Source organism: Ornithodoros turicata, chromosome 5 (assembly GCF_037126465.1).
Source record: "Ornithodoros turicata isolate Travis chromosome 5, ASM3712646v1, whole genome shotgun sequence".
In the NCBI taxonomy this organism is placed as follows: domain Eukaryota; kingdom Metazoa; phylum Arthropoda; class Arachnida; order Ixodida; family Argasidae; genus Ornithodoros; species Ornithodoros turicata.
In genome coordinates this window covers 51,396,931-51,419,544 of record NC_088205.1, presented here as the reverse complement: position 1 = coordinate 51,419,544, position 22,614 = coordinate 51,396,931, and the positions used below count along the sequence as shown (strand labels likewise).

The window sequence follows — 22,614 nt, the reverse complement described above, 5'->3', positions numbered from 1 at the left end:
TCTAGTCAGATTCCGCATTTGAAATAAGATCATACGTGGAACACTCGATCATAATTGGTGAGGAAAGCACTACGTCAAAATGACGTAAAGTTAGAGCGCGGGGCGGAGCTAAATGCGAAAGAGTGCAGTGAATATTTCATCCGTATGCAAGCGCCTTTTGTTTTTGAGCGTTAGTAATTGCAAGGAGTTTCCTAAATTTCAATAATATAACACAAAGAAATGTGCACCTTTTGTACCTGTTTACGGCCCCTTTAATATTCACAAGCCACCCTCCCTTTCATGTAGTAGTCTACATTTCTTCAGGTGTGAAAACGCTTGCACAGTTTGCACAAGTGCATACAAAGAAGGTCCCACGTGAACAGTAAATGGAGAGAGGGAAAGAGAGAGAGAGGAAAAAAGGACAGACGGAGCTACTTCGTTATCTCCATCGCTGCTTCGTTACGCTGCCTTCACCCATTGTTTAGGGTCTGTACTCCTAGCTCAAGTCTAGACTGGTCACCTTGAGTTCGCGGAAACACCTTTTGTAGGATAATCCCTTCACCTCGACCATTTTCTCTCCTTGCCCAAACTCCGTCTGTAAACCAAGGTTACACATAGTGACGCCATACCTACATTTCCCCTTTTTTCCTCTCTCTCTTTTTCCCTCTCGCCATTTACTGTTCACGTGGGACCTCCTTTGTATATGCTTGTGCAAACTGTACAAACGTTTCGCACCTAAAGAAATGTAGACTACTACATGAAAGCTTGTGAACATTAAAGAAGGCTTCATTGTTGGATTTCCTGTAAAACACAGGACAAAAAACACACGACACTCATTTTTCTTGTCTTGGTGCAGTCATCCAGGATGTACAGTTGTAGATTTTTATTTTAAACTGAATTTCTCCTACCCAAAAAGTTCCACTTCGCATCATGTGCAAATAAACACAGTAATGCTCGTTTGTCTGTCATTCTAAGTCAGAGTGATCGGAACATGCTGTATTTACTCGCATAATCTGCACAGTTTTTCTCCAGAAAAAGTCTGAAAGTTAGGAGTGCACAATTTATGCAGGAACATTCATTGAACAAATTTCGAATGATGCAATACTCCCAAATTTATATCAGTCATGAGCTCCTGGTAGAGCTGACACTGACATTATCACTGAAATGTGCAAGCGCAAAGGAAATACAGTCAATAGGCAAAATAGTGGCCCCTACCGGCGACATCGACAGCAGCGCTGCCATGCTCCAACTACAGCGAGATGCTTCTGGAAGCCGATGCTTCCCACCAAGGGCGTGGCAAAAATCATGTGGTAAGTAGAAACCAGTCAGTGGGCCAGATAACCGCGTGCAAAACTGCGGGTGTGCAAATTACGCATTCCCCCCTTTTTATCAGTATTTTTCGTACCAGATTAGGGGTGCAAAAACTATGCGAGTAAATACCATAAATGTGGCTTCGTAGCCCTCGTACCATGCCAATACAAAACACAGTTAACTCACGTGACAGCATGGCAACACGAGTGAGTAACTGTTTCTCCCTTTCTTCACCAGCAGGCATAAGGAGAGCCTCCACCACACTCTTCATCTGGTTACGCACTCTGTAGGGAGAAAGAAATTAGCCCATCAGCATGTGTGTGTGAGACAACCTTTGCCTCCATTGTCTCTCAGGAGCTTCCCCTAACAAACAAGAAACCTCAAACCCTCGTGTACTGATATGCACATTCTGGTTGTCCACGGGCAGCTGCGGTAAACATTGCCTACAGAGTTCAAGAAAAATTCAATGAACCCCTAGTTTTGGCATATTTTGTTTTCCTATTGTTGTGTAGGCACACTCGTTGAACAAAATGTTTGCACAGGTTTGTTTTCATTTGGTGGCCTTTATTACTTCCCAATGTGCTTACCTACGTGAAGAAACCACAAAGTGGAATACGCATATTGAAAATACTCCGATGCAACTGTTTCTGCTCTCTCAGTGATTTCACATTTCATCGTAGCTAGCAGCCATGGACCGTAGCTGAAGAATCAATCTAAAGTGGCTTGACCCACAGTTGCCCGAAACCACTCTGGATACATGGTCTTGGCCATATCACGCCATTTGTGAGATCCCGTCCTGCCCGTGAAGTGGCTAACACCCTTTCCACTGGCCCCATCTTAGCAATAGCATTTTCCAAGTTTGGAATTCTCGATTTTGGAAAAGCGTGAATTTGCACAGTTTTGACAACTGCATCTTTGCAAGTTTTTGGAATGCATCAGGGCTTTGTTTAGTGATCGGGCTGCTCATTTAGCAAATAGGTCCTACTTTTCTGTAACTTCCATGAGGTTGACTATACTATAAACAGTCTCTTCTGTAGATGTACAAACATAAAAAAGCAAGTGACAGTAACTTACGAGCACTGGCACTTGAGAAGCTCGTTAAATGCCCTAGAAGAGAGAGAGAGAGTTAGCAAAACAGATGGGAAAGAGAAATACGTATTATGTCAAGCAATAGGTTACATACTTGACAGCGTGGTCGTCAACTGTTGCAAAGAGCTGATACAGCTTTTGCATCCGTTCCTCGATGGGGAGCTGATAAGGCACCAAGCATGTGTGCAAGATGCGTTCCACAAGCAATCTGCAATGGATAACAAAGCAATTAATTGAAATTAATGAAAGTGAAACAGTCTGTTTTACATCTGCAATTACACACACCTGTCCTCCAATGCAGTCTGGTAATACACGTGCAGCACTTTGTTTTTGATCCACGAGATGCAGTCAATTGTAGACTGTGGCAGCTCTTGACTGCTCATGTGCTGCTTGTACAACATAGCGAGCCCTAATAGTGCCTCGCGTCGAATTTTGAACTGAAATGGATAATAAACCACTGTAACTTGTTCCATAACTCTAGCTTTTCACACTCACTTTCTTGTCTAGAGTACGTTCCTTCACAAAGTTGAGCAGTTCTTCACTGATGGAGCTAAAGTCTTTCTTAGCTGCACTGATAATGGCCATCACCACTTCGTAGCGTACAGTTTCTTCTGGGTCATGTTGCCGTTGCCGAAGTGACTCTATTCGAGGAAAAATATAAGACATTTCTCGGATTAGTACCAGTTAATAAGCAGGAAGAATTAGCTCCCAGCACGAACTGATGTATCGTATGCCGTACCTGCCACAGCAGTTATGTACAGTCACCACAATGATTACAGCTTGATACCTGATAGGTGCAACCAACATCAGAACAACCTCCAAAAAAATATATTTTCTTTCTCTCAGGGCAGGGCATGTATTACAATACTTTGTATTATAATAGTATTACTGTAATACATTTTGTATTTGTATTACATATTATAATTAGGGAGTGACTTTTTCGGGTTAAACCCGATTTCTCTCCAAATTCCATTCACTATGAAATCCTCAAGTGACGTTTCCACTGAAGACAAACAAAGGTCGCCACGTGTAACACATGTAAGAGCGGATCACTTACGTTCCCAGCAATACACCCATGTGTGCCAACACTGTCTATGCCTCCGGGGATTACCGCGGGGAGGTCAAGATCCCGCAAAAAAAGGGAGATTAGGCAAGGACTTAATAGACAAGAGGAGAAACAAAAACACCCGATAGCACCCGAAGGCACAATTATCGCCCGATTTCTCCCCGAATTAGAGATTTAAAAATAGCGCCCGATTTTTACCCCCCGAATCTGACAAAGGCATTTAACCCGAAAAAGTCACCCTAGTTATAATACGCAAAAACGCGTCAAAATCCGAGAACTATTACTGGAGTATTATAATACTCCAGTAATACTTCTCGGATTTTGACGCGTTCGTTCACACCGTATGCGCTATCAGCACGGTGATAATCCGGTCAGGGAGGTCAGTACACCACACGTTTTAGGTAATCCGTTCTTTGAACACCTACTCCTCTCTGGATTAGTGAGCGTACCCTCTCTCGTCATAAAATTCCCGGGAAAGAAAGGAGCTATCAGAAGTGTTTCTAGCTCTGTGTCCAAGGCTAAGGTACGCACCAGGGCCGGCTTCTACTTCTGGTACGCGGGAAATTTAGAATGGTAACCACTCCGAATGGTAAATTTTTCGTGGTGGTTCATGAGGAACCGAGGCACGACTTGCAAGGCCGAGTGTCATTTCTTTCCTCTCAAGTTTCCTGTTAACGTTGCGAAGCAACTGTAGGTATGAACGGCCTACAGACATGGACAGGTGGTGAGAGACAGCAGAAAAGAGTGGCAGAAAGGAGGTTAACATGTGTCCTGGGCCAGGTCAGGGGAACTGTGCAGACATTTGCCTGGAAAGTCTTCGAAAAACCCAGGGAGAACCTGAAACCTAGATTCAAACCCGCGTGACCTATTGGTCTCGGCGAGGAAGGCTATCATCCTAACTGCTAATTGGGCTGGGAGACATCGCCAGGATGCGGTCTCTTTATCGTTCGTTCCTTTTGTATGTTCAGGTGCTACCGCTGCTATCTTCGCTGCCTGCTCCACACTACCGAGGGCCTTCTCTCAGCCTAACATGTTCCAACCAGTCACGTGTTGCCGAATTCTTATCGATCATTCCTGCATTGGTACCACCAGCACATCGCTGCCGGTTCAACGTCATCCGACATGAAGCGACCCTATAAAACTCCGGAGGCTGACAGCGACTGGTTCATTGGGCTCGGTGACGTCTCCAGGATGTGGTCTCTTTATCGTCTGTTCCTTTTGTATGTTCAGGTTTGTAATCGTCACTCCTTACTTGCTAGGAAATCTGACAATGTCTGTGTGGTGATGTTCCCGAGCCCCCATGCTTTGCTATCCATGTTCTGTGATTGCTACAATGTATCATCCTTGTTACTTGTTCAGTCTGGGGACGTAGAACTAAACCCAGGCCCTACGGTTACGGAAGAACAAATGTCTCGTTTACTCGACGCAATCGCAATACTCCCCCGCTTGGAGGTCGGGCAAGCCATTCTGTTGAACGACATGAAGGACATGAAAGAAAAACTGCACGCTGCAGATCAAGCGGTAATGAACCTCTCTACCAAAGTTGAAACAATTGAGACTGAATTAACATCCCTGAAAGTCATGCGAACTGATATTAGCAACATTCAGTTGACATCCGCCGATATGTCCAAACATATCACGAAGCTTGAGAACCAAATTGATGACATGGAAAACAGAATGTGCCGTTCCAACTTAATTTTCCATGGAATCACTGACGTTGCTGGAGAATCGTGGGCTCGGTCAGAGGCTAAAGTGATCGAGCTGTGTTCAGAAAAGCTAAATGTGAGTGTTTCCCATGATGAAATTGAACGTGCTCATCGATTAGGACGGTACCGTCCAGAAAGACATCGTCCTGTTGTCGTTAAGTTCAAATTTTTCAAGAGGAAGGAAGAAATTCTGTCTTTGGGACATAAATTGAAGCAGTCCGGGTACTCCATTAGCGGTGATCATTCACTCAAAGTGTGCGAAGCACGTTCCCAACTGCTTGCTTTTGCTAAGTCACTTGCACTGCCTTTCAAACTAAAATATGATAAACTGTTGGTTGATAACAAGTGCTATCGTTTTAACGAGAGTAATGAACAAATTGAGGAATGTAAATAGCAAATATTTCAACTTGCGGTATCGGCGCCCCCGCCTGTTCAATCCACGCTTCCTCTTTCTGTTGTGTTTACAAACATTAGGAGCCTTCTCCCTAAACAGGGAGACCCGTGAAACATTATCTTCTATCTCGTGCGATACTCTTGTCCTAACTGAAACCTGGTTACCGCCAGGCATTCTTGATACTGAACTTATTCGCGACTTCCCTCACTGTGTTTTATCGCCATGATCGCGAGGGTAGAAGGGGCGGTGGCGTTCTGATAGCCGTTAAAGAACACGTGCCATCCTTTTGTGTACCAGTATCTTCAGCATTGGAGATAATTTGGATTTGCATCGAGTGTTGTTTCACGAATTTACTACTTGGTGTGTGTTATAGGCCTCCAACCTGTATCGATAGCTTTGTATCAGATATGCAAGTTGTTGTGAGTGATATTGTAGCACGTTACCCAACCCATAAATTGCATTTGCGTGGTGATTTCAGCTTTCCTGCTGTTCACTGGGAAACACTTTCTATAAAACCAGGCTCAGGTGCCATTGCAAGGGATTTCTTAGATTTCTGTGCTGATTTCAACTTTAGCCAAATGGTTACTTGTCCTACTAGAATTTCATCATCATCGACGACCACTCTCGACTTAATCCTGACAAATCATCCCGACACGATTGCTGACATCACTTCACTTGGTCCTCTCAGTGATCACCAGGTTATCCATTTCTTAGTGTCGGTCACGTTGCCTAAGCGGCAACTAAGAAAGAAAGTAATACGCGACTACAACAGAGCTGACTTTCCAGCCATAAACGAAGGTTTGTCAAACTACCTGGATTACTTTGTCTCCACCTTTTCCACTCGGTCCGTAGAGGACAACTGGTCTCTTTTCAAAGACAAAATCACTGAGCTAGTCGAGAAACACATTCCACTTATTATCATAGTCGTTTCGTCGACAGCTCCTTGGTTCAACCGTACCATTAGGTCCTTGTTAAATAAAAAGAAGCGGCTTTTCAGACGGGCCAACTTCATAAATACTGATGCTGCTGGGGAGAAGTATAACTCTTGTGCATGTGCATACAAGAAAGCTGTTCGTCAATCCAAAGAAAAATTTTATGGTCAAGACCTAGCTACGTTCATCAACACTGACCCCAAAAAGTTCTGGCACGCGATAAATCCTAGGCATACTCCCGAAGCATCCTTGACAGACGATCGAGGCAACAAGATCCCTGAAAATGCACGCCCGAATATATTCAGCAAGGTCTTCGCCAGCGTGTTTACTTCTGAAGACACAAACGACCTGCCATCCCTTTCTAAGGTAAATACCGACTCGATGGGTTCAATTGCCATCTCTCCGTCTGGCATTGTGAAAGTAATTGAGTCACTTAAAATTTCATCATCGTGTGGTCTCGACAACATAAACTCTAAAATCTTAAAAGGTACGAAGCAACTGTCGAGCCTTTTTTTGTCTATTATATTCCAGCAGTCGCTAGACCATGGTTACGTCCCTCATGACTGGCGCACTGCTAATGTTATACCGCTTTATAAATCGGGCGACAGACTACCGACAGACTACCCTCAGAACTACCGTCCGATATCCCTTACAAGCATTCCATCTAAAATATTGGAACACATCATTCATTCTAACATAATTAGGTACTTGGAGGCAAACTCCCTAATTTTCCCACAGCAACACGGTTTTCGTAAGGGTCACTCATGTGAGACGCAACTTTCTGTATTCGTCCATGATATTCATCAAGCTCTTGACAATCGCCTTCAACTCGACGCCATCTTTCTCGACTTTTCTAAAGCTTTTGACAGAGTTCCACACAAGTGCCTTTTATTAAAACTATCCCATCTAAACATTGACCCTACTATTCTCTCCTGGATATCTGCGTTTCTCACATCCCGTTCACAGCATGTCACTGTTATCCAGTTCTCTTCGGATTTCTGCCCTGTCACTTCCGGAATTCCCCAGGGTTCCGTCCTCGGCCCCCTTCTGTTCCTCATATACATAAATGATTTACCTGCTTCTATTTCTAGTTCTATTCGCTTGTTCGCTGATGATTGCGGTTTATACCGTGTAATATCCTCTGATGCTTAGCAAATCGCCCTACAAAAAGACCTAACCTTAGTCCATAACTGGTGTGAAAAATGGCTAATGTCATTAAATATTGATAAATGTGTTCATGTGTGCTTTCGCCGAATTACATCACCGTCCTTGCGCACATATTCCATCAACGGGCGCCCTATTCCATGTTCCTCTTGTCTGTTATCTGGGATCCGCAAAATAAATGTTTAATCACTGAAATCGAAAAAATTCAAAACCGGGCTGCCCGATTCATTACATCTGATTATTCTCCTTTCTCTAGTGTATCCCAGATAAAGCAACGCCTTCAGCTAGCTGACCTCTCTCATCGTCGCCGGATTTCTCGTCTCTGTCTCTTCAACCACATTTATCGTTCGAACTCGTTACGCCCCCATTACATATTACCTCCTACTCGCATTTCAGCTCAACTCGATCATTCTTACAAGGTTTCCCGTATTCAGTCTCACACCACTTGTTTCAGTAAATCATTCTTTCCTAACACTATCATCGACTGGAACAACTTACCTCAGGACACTGTCAATGTCACCGACCCTCATCAGTTCCGCATTGCATTACAGCGTCACTTCGCTGTGTCATAAACATTTTCTATTTTGTACAAAATTTTTTCGTGTTATTTCCCTCCAGTTCCTTTTTTTTTTCTTTTTTGTTGTTGTACACTTGTTGTTGAGTATGTACATGTTGCCTGGCCCACCCTCCCTTATGTAATGCACTCTGGGCCCTTGAGGTGTATGGAAATAAAATAAATAAATAAATAACTGCAACGCTACGTGAGCTGATAATGTCGGATATGCCACAAGATGTTCTTTGCTTCGACCATACAGGAGAGCACTCGGATTGAATTTTTGAGAAAATATTATAATTAAAGCCAAATAGCCAGTAATATATCTATTTTTGCATACAACAGGCACTGTAAATTATGAAACAAATGTCTGGTACGCCCTGGGCTTTTAAAAAAAGTTATGTATTTCTTTATTACCGTAATACAGTCGAACCTCGATATAACGAAACCCACGGGGACTGCAATTTCTTTCGTTGTATCGAACATTTCGTTGTACCGAATTGAAGGTCACAGATCGCGACCTTTGCAAGGGCGCGCGCTATACATAAGCGTCGATAACACCCGCTACGATGCGGAAAAGTTTTTTGTGGAAAATGCCAGCAACTACAAATACAGTGCCAAAGTGCACCTATGGTATTTTATTCTTGCGTGAAATAGCCGGTTATACGCGTCTGCGTCATGCCTAGAAGACGCAGTGCCACACATTGTTCGTACGCCGCCGAAGCCTCCGCAGCTTTCTCCATATCGTGTTGCGATCTCCCGCAAACCTTCTACGTCTATGACAGTGCGTTTTCCGCAAGGCTCTCCGTTGCTACGGCATGTCTGTTGCCGGCGTCTCGTGCTCTTTTTACTTGGCTGCAACCGGACAGTTCAAAACAAGCGCGAAAAGGAGAAGCCTCGGAAGAAAATCCCTAACCTTCCAATGACACAGACTTCCTTCTGTAAGCACCAGATTCCTCCCGACCCTAATCACGCGTGCCATCTTTCGCCGCGGGAACAGGACGCTGCTTGCGCCCTTTGTTTTCATGACCCTAAAGTCGGCTTTGGGCTCATAAACCTGATCTCGTTCTTTCGCTGTATCGAGGCCGCGGCTAAAGTGTTTCGTTGTAGCAGGAGTTAAAATACATTGATCTCTATGGCCCTCTGCCGGGGAATCCAAATTATTTCGCTCTATCGCGTTTTGTTGTAACGAGGTTTGACTGTATGAGTATATATTACAGTATGAGTATTATTATGTATTAAATTACACATTTTCAAAAAGTATTTGCATTAGTATTATAATACGTGTTTTTGTGGTGTATTATGTGTTAGTATTATAATACGAAAAAATAGTATTACTGGCCACCCCTGCCTCTCGGCATGGCCAGCAATGGCAAGTATGACAAACAAAAGAAGATTGCAGGATTACATCACATGTCCAGACCCAGATACAGTAGAAACTCGTTAATTCGAAATCACTTAATTCGAACCTCCGGATAATTCGAACTTTCGTCCGGGTCCCGTCCAAGCCACATGGATTTCAATGGGGTGAAAGTCCCGGTAATTCGAATGGACGAGCATATACATTGAATAATTCGCGAACACTTGCATTCTCCCTCCGCCCCCCTTCTCTTTCTCTCTTCCTCTTGAGGCTGTGAAGGGTGGAGGTGCGTTCGCATGCCGGCACTTGCTTTTATGACTTCGCGACTGTCAATATCATCCTACAACCCGTTCACTGTCATCATTTATTTCCCTAACTGGCACTATGTCAGGGTAGATGACGGCGTGGAGACTGGGCTCTTGACTGACGCGGACTGATCATCGACACCACGTGCACCAGTTGAACTAGACCAGAGGATGGTAGCGACCCCAGCCATGAACCAGTGCCTGTACCTAGTGCATCTGAGGTAGAATCAGTGCTGGATATGACAGTGTGCTATTTTTCTTCTGAGGAAAATGCTGACGCCGCGCTTGAACTTGTGTTCAAATCGAAAGCGATGCTAACAGTCCCGCTCCAGGAAACTGTTGCAGGAGCAAATTACTGTCTGCTTTCAACGAGACATGTATGTCTCGAGGAAGTTACGTTGCTGAAATTTTGAACGTAAGGGACACCTTTATGACACCCTTTTTGTTCCTGGGTTGTAGGCCCTACTTAAGAGGGGATATCACCGAGGAGCCATCTCCGATTCACGACTTTGTCGCATGTAGATGGCGCCACACAAACATCCGGGTCTCATCAAGGTGAAAGCTCTAATGAATACCCCTGTTACGAGTTTCTCCTCCGCGGGATGGTGTAGTTCCATAAACACGTGTGACCTCCTTGACTATTGAGGTGCAGGGATCTCCCGTCTTGTGTGGGTTGCCAAGGTCAACTGAGCTAAACGAAAAAAGACAGGGCCGACCAAGGCGAATTCTTCTTCATTGTCCCTTTTTGGACAGCATCTCCTGACTTCTGGGGTTGATGTTATCTTAGCTTTCCTAAGCTTTCCATGTCTGAGTTCTTCGACACCAGCACGCAAAGTCGAAGTGTTACGTTTCGTTCGCCGCGCTTATTTCTTTAAAATTATATTGACCTGCTGATGTTTCTTTGGCTGGGAGTTGCAAAACATTTCGCAGATAGAAGCTAGGCTTTCGTAAAGCCAAGTGGTGTGTATTCACAGAAAAAATGTGGTGCATTGATTGATTGATTGATTGATTGATTACATTACCATATAGAATTTCTCCAATCTGCAAAACACACGCAAGCGAACCTATGCTTTATTAACGATGAAAGGAGAAAGTCACTGAAAAGGTTAATAAGCTGTAGGACTCGAACCCACATCTTAGTTCTTTCATGTCTATGCTTGATGTTTACGAGTCTCGGGATCCGGACAAAATGTCCCCGGACAAAACGTCCCCGGACAAAACGTCCCCGGACAAAACGTCCCCGAAAATGTCCCCAGATGCCGTCCGGTTGCACAGCCGTTGGTACCTCAAATGTGACATGGTTTTCATGCTATCATGTGCAGGGTTGATTGATTTAAATCAGCCAGATTTAAACCACCGATTTTAATTGCGATTTAAGTCATGAATATTAATCAAGATTTAAATCACCTCCCTTATGTTATGTTTGAATTCGAATAGTAACATAAAACTGGAGACGCTGGGGAAGTTGAGACTGAGCCTGGGAATGAACCACAGCCTGAAATATATTATACTTCAGTGACTTTTAGCACAAACAGCGTCACGTGACCCCTTCAATGGCTCTCCGGCACACTGGCAAACAATTTGGTTACACATGGCGGGTGGTCATTCCACGAGCGTAGAACTTTTCCAGTTATTTCTTTTTCCTATTACTATTCGGTGTAATTCATAATATATAGTTTTCAAATAAAGATCTCCATTTGCATTAGCTAGTAACTGTTAGCCGCACTGTTAGAAGTCTAGACGCCCTTCTTTGTATGTGCTCAAAAAGTGATTTCGCTACTACGAGGTGGCACACGGAAGCCATGAGGTGAAGATCTGTCTTAGAAGACAAAAATCAACTCAGTGATTTAATCAATATTCACCATATTTAAATAAAAAAAAATCAGAATAATTTGATTTTTTAATTCTCCGAACAAGAACGCAGTTGAGGACTCTCAGACGGCTGAGTGACGGCAGCTGGGGACATTTTGTAAGGGGCCTTTTCGGGGGACATTTTGTCCGGGGACATTTGAACCCACAGAAGAAAAAGAAAAGGCCATGGCAGTAAAGGAGTCGCAGTCGGTAAAAATGTGAGCGATATCGTTGAGTGAGCTCTTGTCCGATGAGCGATTGTCGGCGCCCTGGTGAACTTCATTCCGATAGAAATTAATTCGCAGGGGCACTACATGCGAAACGAATTGTAAATAGCTGTATTCGAAACGAATATGCGAGATTTTTCTTCTTTTTTTTGTTTGTTTGGTTTTTCAGCTGAAGAGGGGAGACCACTGGTTATTTTCATATCTTTGTCATTCACGAACAGCACAGCGGAATAGAACAGTGCGGAACAATCACGCATACCAGTAGGACACATATTGAAAAAAAAAATGACCCCAAGCTGGGAGCAACCTCTACATTTTCTGGGCACCTTTTTCATTGGTAGGGAAAGATCTGAAATGGGATAGCGATATGTGCGCGTAAGCTACCCGAAATCTGCGGGTGCTACGAAGATAATTTCGCCATGGTACAACGAAAAATAATGAATTAACACCCATATAAAACCTTAGTTCAACGTTGTTTATGGTATGCATCTGCAGTCTTTTTCGATTTTCGGATTCGGTGAATCTGCGTTTGATGAAACGTTCATTCGACGTTCATTCAGCCTTAGTTGGGCCGTTCTTTTTGGTTACGCCCCATTTCGTCCAAACGTTTATTTCGTCAAAGTACTCACAACGTCCAAATATTTAATTCGTCCGAAAAAAAATCGGACGTACTGAACACTTGGACGAAATGAACAGGCGGGGAGAAACTTGCCCAGCACGTTCAATACCCGTACCGTCCAATAGCCCGTTTCGTCCAAATGGGGAAATTCCCAAAGGCTCTGCTCCTTTCGGCAGACGACTGCCTAAAGCTCTGCTCCTTTCGGCAGGCGACTGCCTGGCTGCATTCATGAAAGCACAGGCCATTTTGACACTGGGTGAATGGCAGGTGACTGTATTCATGAAAGCAAATGGATTATTGATCAAACGGGGACTCACAGAAAACACAAACCCGTTCACAGGACCGCTGACCTATACAGTGACCGTCCAGTTAACGATGTGTTGTTTTCTATAACTGTGTTCTCGCTACGTACCGCGTTTCCCAATGTCAGTGATCTTTCTTGGAAACATCTAGGGATCTGAAAGGAAACTTGCGGTCCTTTGCCTTTACGTAGACTACTTCGAGCGGCTGTGGCTTACCAACGTTCATCTCTGGAATTAGTTTGCGGATGAGGACGATCTCTGCACAAACAATCACGGCGAAGGGTGGCATAATTCGCTGCGCATGAAATTCAAGAGCCAACCCCACATGACGTTACGGACGGCATAAGGCCCAAGTGACCAAAACGTCCACATGTTCATAAGACCCCAAAAAAATTGGGCCTTTTGCGCATTTGGGTCAAATGAGCAGGACAGGATAAGGTGTCCAGAAGGCCCTAACGTCCAGAAGGCCCAAATGGTCATATGGCACGAAAACCAGAAAGGAAGACTCACAGTGTATTTTTTCGACCGTATTTTTCAGTGTATAAGCGCCGTTATACATTGAAAGAAGTTCTCTGAAGAAATCCTGCGCGTCATCTAATGTCATCATATGCGCGTCATCATCCTGCGCAGGACTTCTTCAGAGAACTTTTTTTATATATAACGGAGCTTGTACACAGAAAAATGCGGTACTTTTTTCAGTGCGAGTTATATGCGAGAAATACTTTTCTGTAAAATCGCTTTTCAGGTGTGACTGCGCAGGAATTCCACACTTTGCCGAGAATCGCTACGGCTTGGTATTTTGCTCGGGACTGGGATTTATTATGTTCATCAAGCAGTGCCCATTTTGGACAATTGCACTCGGTCACTCAGTGGAATATGCTCCTTCTGCAGCGCGCATCTCACGTGAACACAAACAATGCGCTTCTTCCGTTTTGTGAAATGTAGTCTCCAAAGAATTCAGTTACAGAAGCAATTCGAAGGTGTCCGCCTATTTGATAGAGCGCCATTTGGTCGAACGGCCCCGAAAAAATGGTCCCGGAAAATTTGGTGATGGAACAAATGGTCTCGAAAAAAATTACACCGATGGGAGCCGTTCGTTTTAGAGAACCTCGTTTTAGCGAACCTCGATTTAGAGATCCCGTTTTAGAGAGCCTCGTTTTAGAGAATATCGTTTTAGAGAAGATGGCGATAGGGAAGCCTATCAAAAGGCCGAAAATCATAAGGCCGAACTATCAGAAGGCCGAAAGTCAAAAGGCCGAAAAATCATAAGGCCGAACTATCAGAAGGCCGAAAGTCAAAAGGCCGAAAAATCAGAAGGCCGAAAGCCCAAAGGCCGAAAAATCAGAACGCCGAAGTATCATAAGACCGAAAGCCAAATACCGAACGATCAAAAGGCCGAGACAAGATCTCTATATTTTTTTATTTTATTTTATTTATTTTTTCGGTTAGCCTGCAACTTTCTGTACCGTTCTATTACACTAGCCACTGTAGTTCTATTTCAAGAACTGTGTAATGACCACGCGCTTGTCACCGGCTACTCACCCTATTTATCCAGAGGCCGAACAATTAGATGCAGTTCTGAATCAGTGCTGATGATACCGAACTGGTTTTAGGAATGACCTGGGTTGAAGCCGTTGTTGAAAATGGGTCACCGGGAAACGTTACCGGCCTCTCCCTATTCGTGGAGAGTTGACTGGACCGTCGTCAGTTGATCAGCTAGTCATGGAAGGCGTAGCACTACGGCGACTATCTTCTCAGAAAGGTAACGTTAAAATTGTTTGCGACGATGGCTATGTGTATATTCTAGACAGAACGAAAAGTACTCGACATTATTGGCGTTGTGAGCGCAAAACGGAATGCAAAGGCCGCATCATTACGGAGCTGGTGCACGAGGAGCACATTCTGACGAAGAAAACGAGGAGCCATTTTCATGCCCCTGATATCTGCAGAGGAGACGTCTTAGACGCGAGGACTGCAATTAAGAATTCGGCATCGATTTCTCGTGAAGCCCCAGTGAGGATTGTGCAGCAAGTGTCAAGCGCGATGAATAGCACGACGAGGCTACAGCTCCCAAGTGACAGCGCAATGAGGCAACTGGTTCGAAGAGCAAGAAGAGTCGGTCTTCCACGCGAACCGGACTGCATCGATGATTTAGTGCTTGGTGACGACCACAGGCGCTCGCTACAAGGGAAGTTATTTCTGCGCTACGACACCATTTGCGACGACGGTTCGAGGGTCATTGTGTTCTGCACAGACGAGAACTTGGCGTACCTTGAATCCTCGACAACGTGGCTTATGGACGGTACATTTAAGACTGTGTCTAGGTTGTTTGAGCAATTGTACACGATCCACGCTTACGTGCAAGGGTCTCTCTTCCCTTTAGTGTACTGTCTGATGTCGCGGAGAACGCAGCTAGCTTACCAGCAGCTTTTGCGCGACGTCGTTGACCTCGCGGCAGAGCAGCAAATATTGCTGTCGCCAAGAGCTATTGTTGTGGATTTTGAGGTTGCAGCCATCAATGCTGTTCGGGTGGAGCTGCCTGATACCAACGTCTATGGGTGTTTTTTTCACTTGTGTCAAATACTGTGGCGGAGGGTGCAGCACCTGGGATTGTCAAGACTGTACGTCGAGAACGTTGACGACTTCGCAATTAAGGTACGACAGCTCGCCGCGTTGGCCTTTCTGCCACTCGACGAAGTGAGGGAGGCCTACTTCAGCTTGAAGACACTTTTCCCATCGGATGCGTCGCCACTGCTGGACTGGTGGGAAATTAACTACATGTTGGGTAGGCCAATACGACGTACGACTGCTGATGGGCAACCAGTCGTCATTAGGAGCACGCCCACGTATCCACCCTCTCTTTGGAACTTATCATGCCTCACAGACGACGAACGACCACGGACCACAAACGGGGTTGAGGCCTGGCATCGCCGGTGGAACACATTAATTGGCTGCGATCACGTCAGCGTTTTCAGGCTCATAACTGCTATGCAAGAGGAGCAGGAGACCACAGAGACCACCATAGAGCGGCTTATCCGAGGAGAAGCCCCCCCTCGTCCGCGCAAGCAGCAAAGGCTTCGCGAAGATCGTCTCATGCGCGTTTTGAGTGAGAGGAATACCCGAGACGTTCAGCAGTTCCTCCGGGGTATAGCTCATAATTTTTCATTTTAACTTGCTGCCATTGTGTACAATAAACGCATCAATAACACAGTGGTTCGTATGTCTACTTTTCCTTTTTGTGTGCCCCTAAGTGATGGGAAGTGCGTCATTAACGCGAAGTTCGGTGAAAGTATTTGTGATGTTAATTCACAACATGTCTACCCTACCTAAATTGTGGAGCTAATTTTTTATCGCAGTTGTAAAAAGTTTTCGTATATTTGCTTCCTTATTTTTCGATAATATATTAATTTAAATTTAAATAATTCAAAATAAATAAATAAATTTAAATAATTTAAATTTAATTTCGATTTCGATAATTCGGTTTTCTGACTTTTCGGTCTTCTGAATTTTCGGCCTTCTGATTGTTCGGCGTTATGACTTTTCGGTCTTCTGGTTTTCGGCCTTATGATTGTTCGGTGTTTTGACTTTTCGGCCTTATGAGTTTCGGCCTTTTGATAGTTCGGCCTTATGAGTTTCGGCCTTATGATTGCCACCCTGGCGAGGTTACGTTTCAGCGAAAGCCGTTTTAGAGAATACCGTTTTAGCGAAATACAACGCGATTTCTGTTTCGGTTTCGCTCTTTCCAATCATCAACGTATGTGTATGACTGCATCCTAATTAATTTAGGATGCTAATTTAGGGTCTTTTTTATACTGTGAGCTATATACAGTAGATAATGTCCTTGCTATTTTATCGTCATCATTGATTTTCTTTCATTTGTAATAGAACGCTCTGTGATGTGTTTAAAAATATATATGACAAGCCTTGTATTTTCACGGAGAGGATGACATTTCAAAATTATTTGACGGGAACTAGAATCGGAGAACTCTATTATGGAATGCATAAGACCCGCTAAAACGAGGACGATCTCCGCACAAACAATCACGCCGAAGGGGGGCATAATTCGCTGCGCATGAAATTCAAGAGCCAACCCCACATGACGTTTTCGAAGTTCCTCGTCGAATTTGAGTCAACCATACACAATGTGAGCAGGTAAGCAACAAATTCGCATAATCAGGGAACATCATCATGATAATTAATAGAATATAGCATATATACTTCCTCGCTTGCTCTCTTTGTATTCATGCTTCTTACCGCCATTTGCAGGTACGCATTCGGGTGCTGTTGAACGGGGCTTCGCCAAGCAGGAGACGAGGCAATTTCGTGGCGAACAACGCGACGATACAAGAGGCTCGCTCTTCCTTCTCATGGGTGTACGGAAAATACAGCTCAGGGGAAATGATGCTGGGAAACGAAGCACCCTTCACAGACGTAACAGAGCAGTTTGCTCATGTCATCAAGGCATACCTGCAGCGCATGTCCCACTTGCTGGGCCATGCTAACTAATAAGTCAGTTGTTGGAATGAAAAAAAAAGAAAGAAAAATAAATAAACAGAGCAGGCTGAGCATTTGTTTTTCGTTTTACTTGGTGTATGGCATGACATCTTTCGGTGTGAATGTTTAAATCCTATCTTCAATCGTAAACGAAGCAATTGTTCACTCGCATTCGTAGATCCCCCTCCCTTTTCGGACGAAACAAGCGTTTGGACGGTACAGTTATTTGGACGGGTTGGTCAAGTTGCCCCCCCTTTGGTTCAGTTCATCCAATGCCCACTATGTCCAATTTTTTTCGGACGTGCTGAGTACTTGGACGTTGTGAATACTTGGACGAAATAAACATTTGGACGAATCGGGGTGCTACCGGCATTCGGAGATCCCCCTCCCTTTTCGGACGAAACAAGCTTTTGGACGGTACGGTTATTTGGACGGGTTGGTCAAGTTTTCCCCCCTTTGGTTCAGTTCGTCCAATGCCCACTATGTCCAATTTTTTTCGGACGTGCTGAGTACTTGGACGTTGTGAATACTTGGACGAAATAAACATTTGGACGAATCGGGGTGCTACCGTTCTTTTTTAGTGACTCTAGTTCTACTATAGCAAGCGGAGGTCATTGTAATAACGTTCTGGAATCTCAGGGTCGCTCTCCCAAATCCCTTCCTACACCAGAGGTGTGGTACATGAAGCTTTTGGGGTTTAGTGAGTCATGGGGAAGTTCCACGCAATGTTCTCAATGTTCAATCGGGTCAATGGCTTCCGGGGCCATAAATACAGTAGCCGTACAGATCTACCTCTTCTACGCGTTTGCGCTTTTTGCTGTTCTTCAGCTGTTCCGCTGTTGAACAGCTTTTTCTTTCTTTCTTTTCTTCTTTTTTTTTTTCTTGAGGCACACAAGGATGGGTATAATTTGCGTGAATGTAGAGTAACGACCGGAGTAACGCGTTACTTTTCTACTCGATACTCAATCAAATTCGGAGTCGAGTAATTGGTAACGGTAATCAATGACTTTTGTCGAGTAACGGGCACAAGACTGCTTGAGGGGCCATTTTTTGTCGACCATTTTTTTCTACACCCGTACGCATGGTATCCACCACATGCGAAATCATTATTCAGCATGAAACGGACGTAATCTTTAAATTTCCTTATCAACTTAGCTTATCTTGCTACAATTTACCTAGACGTTTCGTGTCCTCCGTTGCTTTCCATGCTGGAGCAGCGCTCACATTATTTTATGCCCTCTAGTCTAACGTATGCAGCTTCGACATTATTGAAATGTTTCTCCCTGGTTTTCTTTTAAATAATCAATCAATCAATTATTGAAATGTGTTCGGTTTGGAAGAAACATCGATGCGATTAGGAATTCGAACGTTGAATTGCATGTTTGATTCGGAATTCAAACAGAATATACGACTACTCGCTTCGGTTGACCTTTCCTTTTTTCCCTTTTTCTTTAATTCATCTTCATATCCCCCCCCCCCCCCCCCCGTGTTTATTCACACTGTAGCAAAAAGCCGACGTCCAAAGTGAACAATCCCACGCGCATCAATATTGGATGTCCCTCAGGGGACATTTTTTGTGTGCACATTTCTTCCAGCTGATAATTTTTTCGGTGGCATTTTGATTATTTGGGGGTGGGGGCATTTTTTCCTAAAACCCTGCACCGGAGCAACTAATAACAAAAGCAGTGCCGATTTTCATACTCAGTGCAATTAAAAACTTGTATGCTTTCAAAGACAGCACCATATACAAGTAGGATACATGGTCCTTTCACCGAAAAATTGGCGGCCACTGTGCACAGAAAACAAACAAGGGTGATCGACATAGCTGCAGACTTGCCTGCCGGAAAACTTGCATTGCCATACCGATCAGGTCGGAAAAACCCTAGGCAGAGAACAGACTGGGAGATTGCGACACACATACTATCTCCAACAATCCCAAACAGCAGACGCTTTTGTCATTCCCTTACCTAATCTCCCATAAAGAGCTGTTTCCAAGACTTCATGAGAGGGAATGGAACCTTTCAGGAAAGGGAATCTAGGATGGGGTGTTGGATTTACGCTGCTGTGTGGCGGAGGGATTCTTTGTACCCCTTTAGCCCGCGATATGGCGCCACAGGAAGGCGCAAAATGCAGCGCGTTACCAACCTTCACATTTTATCATATATCGAGAGAACAGATAATCGGATGTGGATGATCCTCGTGTTAAAATGCTCTAGAAAGATTTTTGCTTTGCCGCTCCAGGAAAATTTCCGCATAGGTCTCTTAGTTTTTTTATCAGAGCGTGTCAAAGCTTGAGTGTCCAATTTTGGTAATTTTTTGTACTTCAATAACGCGTTTAGAAAAATGTCTTGAGAAAAGCAATATTTTTTCCTGAAGCGACAAAGCGCATTTCCGAATACTATCCAACAAGACCAGTCTCGTGAAAATCCGTTCATTATTTACCGAAAGAGACTGCAAAGTTTGTCCCATAGAAAATACATGGGGCCGCCGGAGGTGGTATCCCCTCTTAAGTCTTATGTTTTTAAAGGCAACCTCCCAGACCTCAAATCAAAATCCCTGGCTGGCACCGCTAAGCTGCACACGGGAGGGATGCCGGCCCTTCCTCAGACCAAGTATGCACAATAAACTTGGGCTAATGTTGTCTTAAGCTAAACTACAGTCTGTCTGTGTTGGTGCTGCAGCATGGGCAATTTCGTAAATCAGGCTTCACCTCATGCAGGGAAGCGTCAGGAGTTGCCCGCTTTCGGGAGGTGTCGTTCATATTCTGCAAATAGTCGAATATTCGGAAAATCGAATATTAGGTATTCGATTCGCGACTAGAATACTTTGAGTGTGTGATATTAGATTCGAATTTGAGAGTGTCGATTATTCGCACACCCCTAGTAAAAATTCAAGCGCATAACCCGCAACAGCTTGGTAATAAGCTGGTATGATATTCAAAACATTCCAACATTTGAGAAAAATTTGAATATCGATTTTCAAATACAAATACGAATCGAATCGAATCTCGAAAATCTTAGATTCATATTAAAAATTTCGAATAGTCGCTTTTTTAATTAATACTGGAGAGCACAGCCAGCTTTCTGCTGGGAGGTGTGCGTGGCCCACCCTGCCACAAAGGTTTACAGAACGTGCTCCGGCGCGTTCCTTCCTCCGAGTGACACGCTAGCGGCGAATGGGACTGTACGGACTTCCAGACATGTACCTATGTAACCCAGTCACCTGTTTGTAAGTCCATATGGTACCATTCCCTGCTAGGTTGTCACTCTGAGGAAGGAATACGCCGGAGTGTGTTCCGTGAACTTCTGTCCAGCACTGTACTACCATACTTGCCAGGTTGCCAACTTCGTAGCACAGGAGGAGCTGGGTTCAGACGTCTGGCAACGTCTTGGAGAAAGGCAATTTGCCGGGTATTAATCTGGTTTAACCAGAGAAGGGTGAACCACAATGCGGGGTGCAAATTTGGGAAATAATCGGGTCAAACCCAAAACTTCAGGTTCTAGTCATCGTGTCTTTTGTAACGTTGTAGTGGACGAGGCAATTAAACCGAGAAGGACAAACACAACAGAAGCCTCACAAATGAATGACGCAGGTGAAGAAAAGGCACCAGGAGTGGGATTCGAAACCACACCCTCTGACTGTCGGCCAGAGGTACTGCTGGTATAATTGCTAGCATCTCTAACCCCAAATCAGAGGGCGTGGGTTCGAAAAACCAGTGCTGGTGCATTTTCTTCAACAGTCATCATTCAACAGTGTCTTTCTAACTATCTCTCATCTCACCTGTGATGTCCGTTCGGAGCCTGGGATGATTGATGAGGAAGTGCATAGAGTACTGGACGCACCGCATGCGAACCTGGACACTTATGTCATTGAATCTGTGACAAAAGAGCCACATTTTATATGCAATTTATAAAATTATAGAATTTATAAAAAAATGTATGCGATAATTTTTAGATTGCGATACAAACCTGCCCAAAAAACAGTTCCACAGGGGCGGATTCTGTGCTGCCAGGTCAGAATTTTTGTCCGAGAACATGCGTGCCAGTAATTTCGTCACGCTTAATCTTTCCCGTTCATCATTACACTGCAGGAGAATAAAAACAAGGTTGATCAGTGTTACAACAATGTGTATGATGCTCCATAAGTGCGTGGAATCAGGTGTGCCTTACCTTCAGTTTAAACTCCAACTGAGGCAGTACAGCCGTCAACATGCTGGGACAAAGAATGTTTAACTCGTAGATTAATTCGTACAAATGGTTGCCCAAGGCACTGTCGGATGTCCTGCCCAGCACCAGGGCATTGTTGAAGAACTACAAGAAATGTAATTGACAAAATTTGACGAAACTTTGGACAAAACCTGTTGTTCAGTGTACAAAATATTTAGGGCCCTCAGTTTTCTGGGATAAACGGGATAACAGGACTTCAAACGGGATAAAGCCCGTTTTTACCCCCCCCCCCCCCCCCGATTTACATAAAAATAGTTCGGGTTTAACCCGTAAACCGGGCTTGCGAAAGCGGAAACCAAGGACGTGATCCACACACGCGCGAACTACGGCAATCGCGCGACCGCTCCCGACTTGCTCCCGACCGCGGCACATCTTGCTGGTGAAGTTGTCAGAGAAAGAGGTAGACTAGACACAGGTTGCCGTGAGAGCCAGGCCAGTCGAACTAGGGCCCGAGCTGGCCGAGGCAAAGGTTTTTATTACCCGCGCGCCTAGGTTATTGGTGCGCGGGAATGGTAATGGCGATGCCGCTACAGGGCTCCCCCCCTAGTGAGGCGTCGGAAGATGTCGAGCGATACATAGCTGTGGGGCCCAGGTGACGTGTCGGCGGCGGGGGGGAGGCGATGAAGTCGAGGGTGGAGAGTGAAGTGCGGACGAAGTGGCAGGAAGAATTGGCGTCGGCCCTGTGTCGGAGTTAACGGCGCTGGGGGACGTCGCAGGAACATCGAGGAAGGCGGGCTTCAATCGCTGCAGGGCGACAGTCTCCTCTCGGTTCTTTACCAGGATGGTGTAATGCGTAGGAGATCTTCGCACGACAGCGTACGGGCCGGAGTATGGGTGCTGAAGGGGCCTCTTGACTGCGTCGCACCTGAGGAAGACGTGTGAGCACGTTTCGAGTTCGGGGTGCTGGTACGTCGCAGCAGAGCGTGGCACACGCGGGGGGATCGGGTGGAGGGCGGCCATTGTTTGGCGAAGGCGGGACACGTAGTCGGCTGGTGATGGAGACGGGAAGTCGGGAGGTGGGTCGATGATATCGCGA

General features: G+C 44.8%; 1 protein-coding gene across 2 annotated transcripts in view; it reads right to left on the bottom strand.

Annotated features, from left to right (window-relative positions):
- The window catches only part of LOC135394462 (sister chromatid cohesion protein PDS5 homolog B-like), a 96,833-nt gene that overhangs the window by 46,383 nt on the left and 27,836 nt on the right, over window positions 1-22,614 (bottom strand). For both annotated transcript variants that reach the window (XM_064625197.1, XM_064625198.1), the window contains exons 8-15: window positions 21,522-21,662; window positions 21,321-21,436; window positions 21,133-21,227; window positions 2,875-3,020; window positions 2,665-2,816; window positions 2,474-2,587; window positions 2,365-2,397; window positions 1,477-1,574 (exon numbers count right to left, since the gene is read on the bottom strand). In XM_064625197.1, coding sequence (XP_064481267.1) covers window positions 1,477-1,574; window positions 2,365-2,397; window positions 2,474-2,587; window positions 2,665-2,816; window positions 2,875-3,020; window positions 21,133-21,227; window positions 21,321-21,436; window positions 21,522-21,662 — 895 coding nt within the window. The remainder of the gene's footprint in view (window positions 1-1,476; window positions 1,575-2,364; window positions 2,398-2,473; window positions 2,588-2,664; window positions 2,817-2,874; window positions 3,021-21,132; window positions 21,228-21,320; window positions 21,437-21,521; window positions 21,663-22,614) is intronic.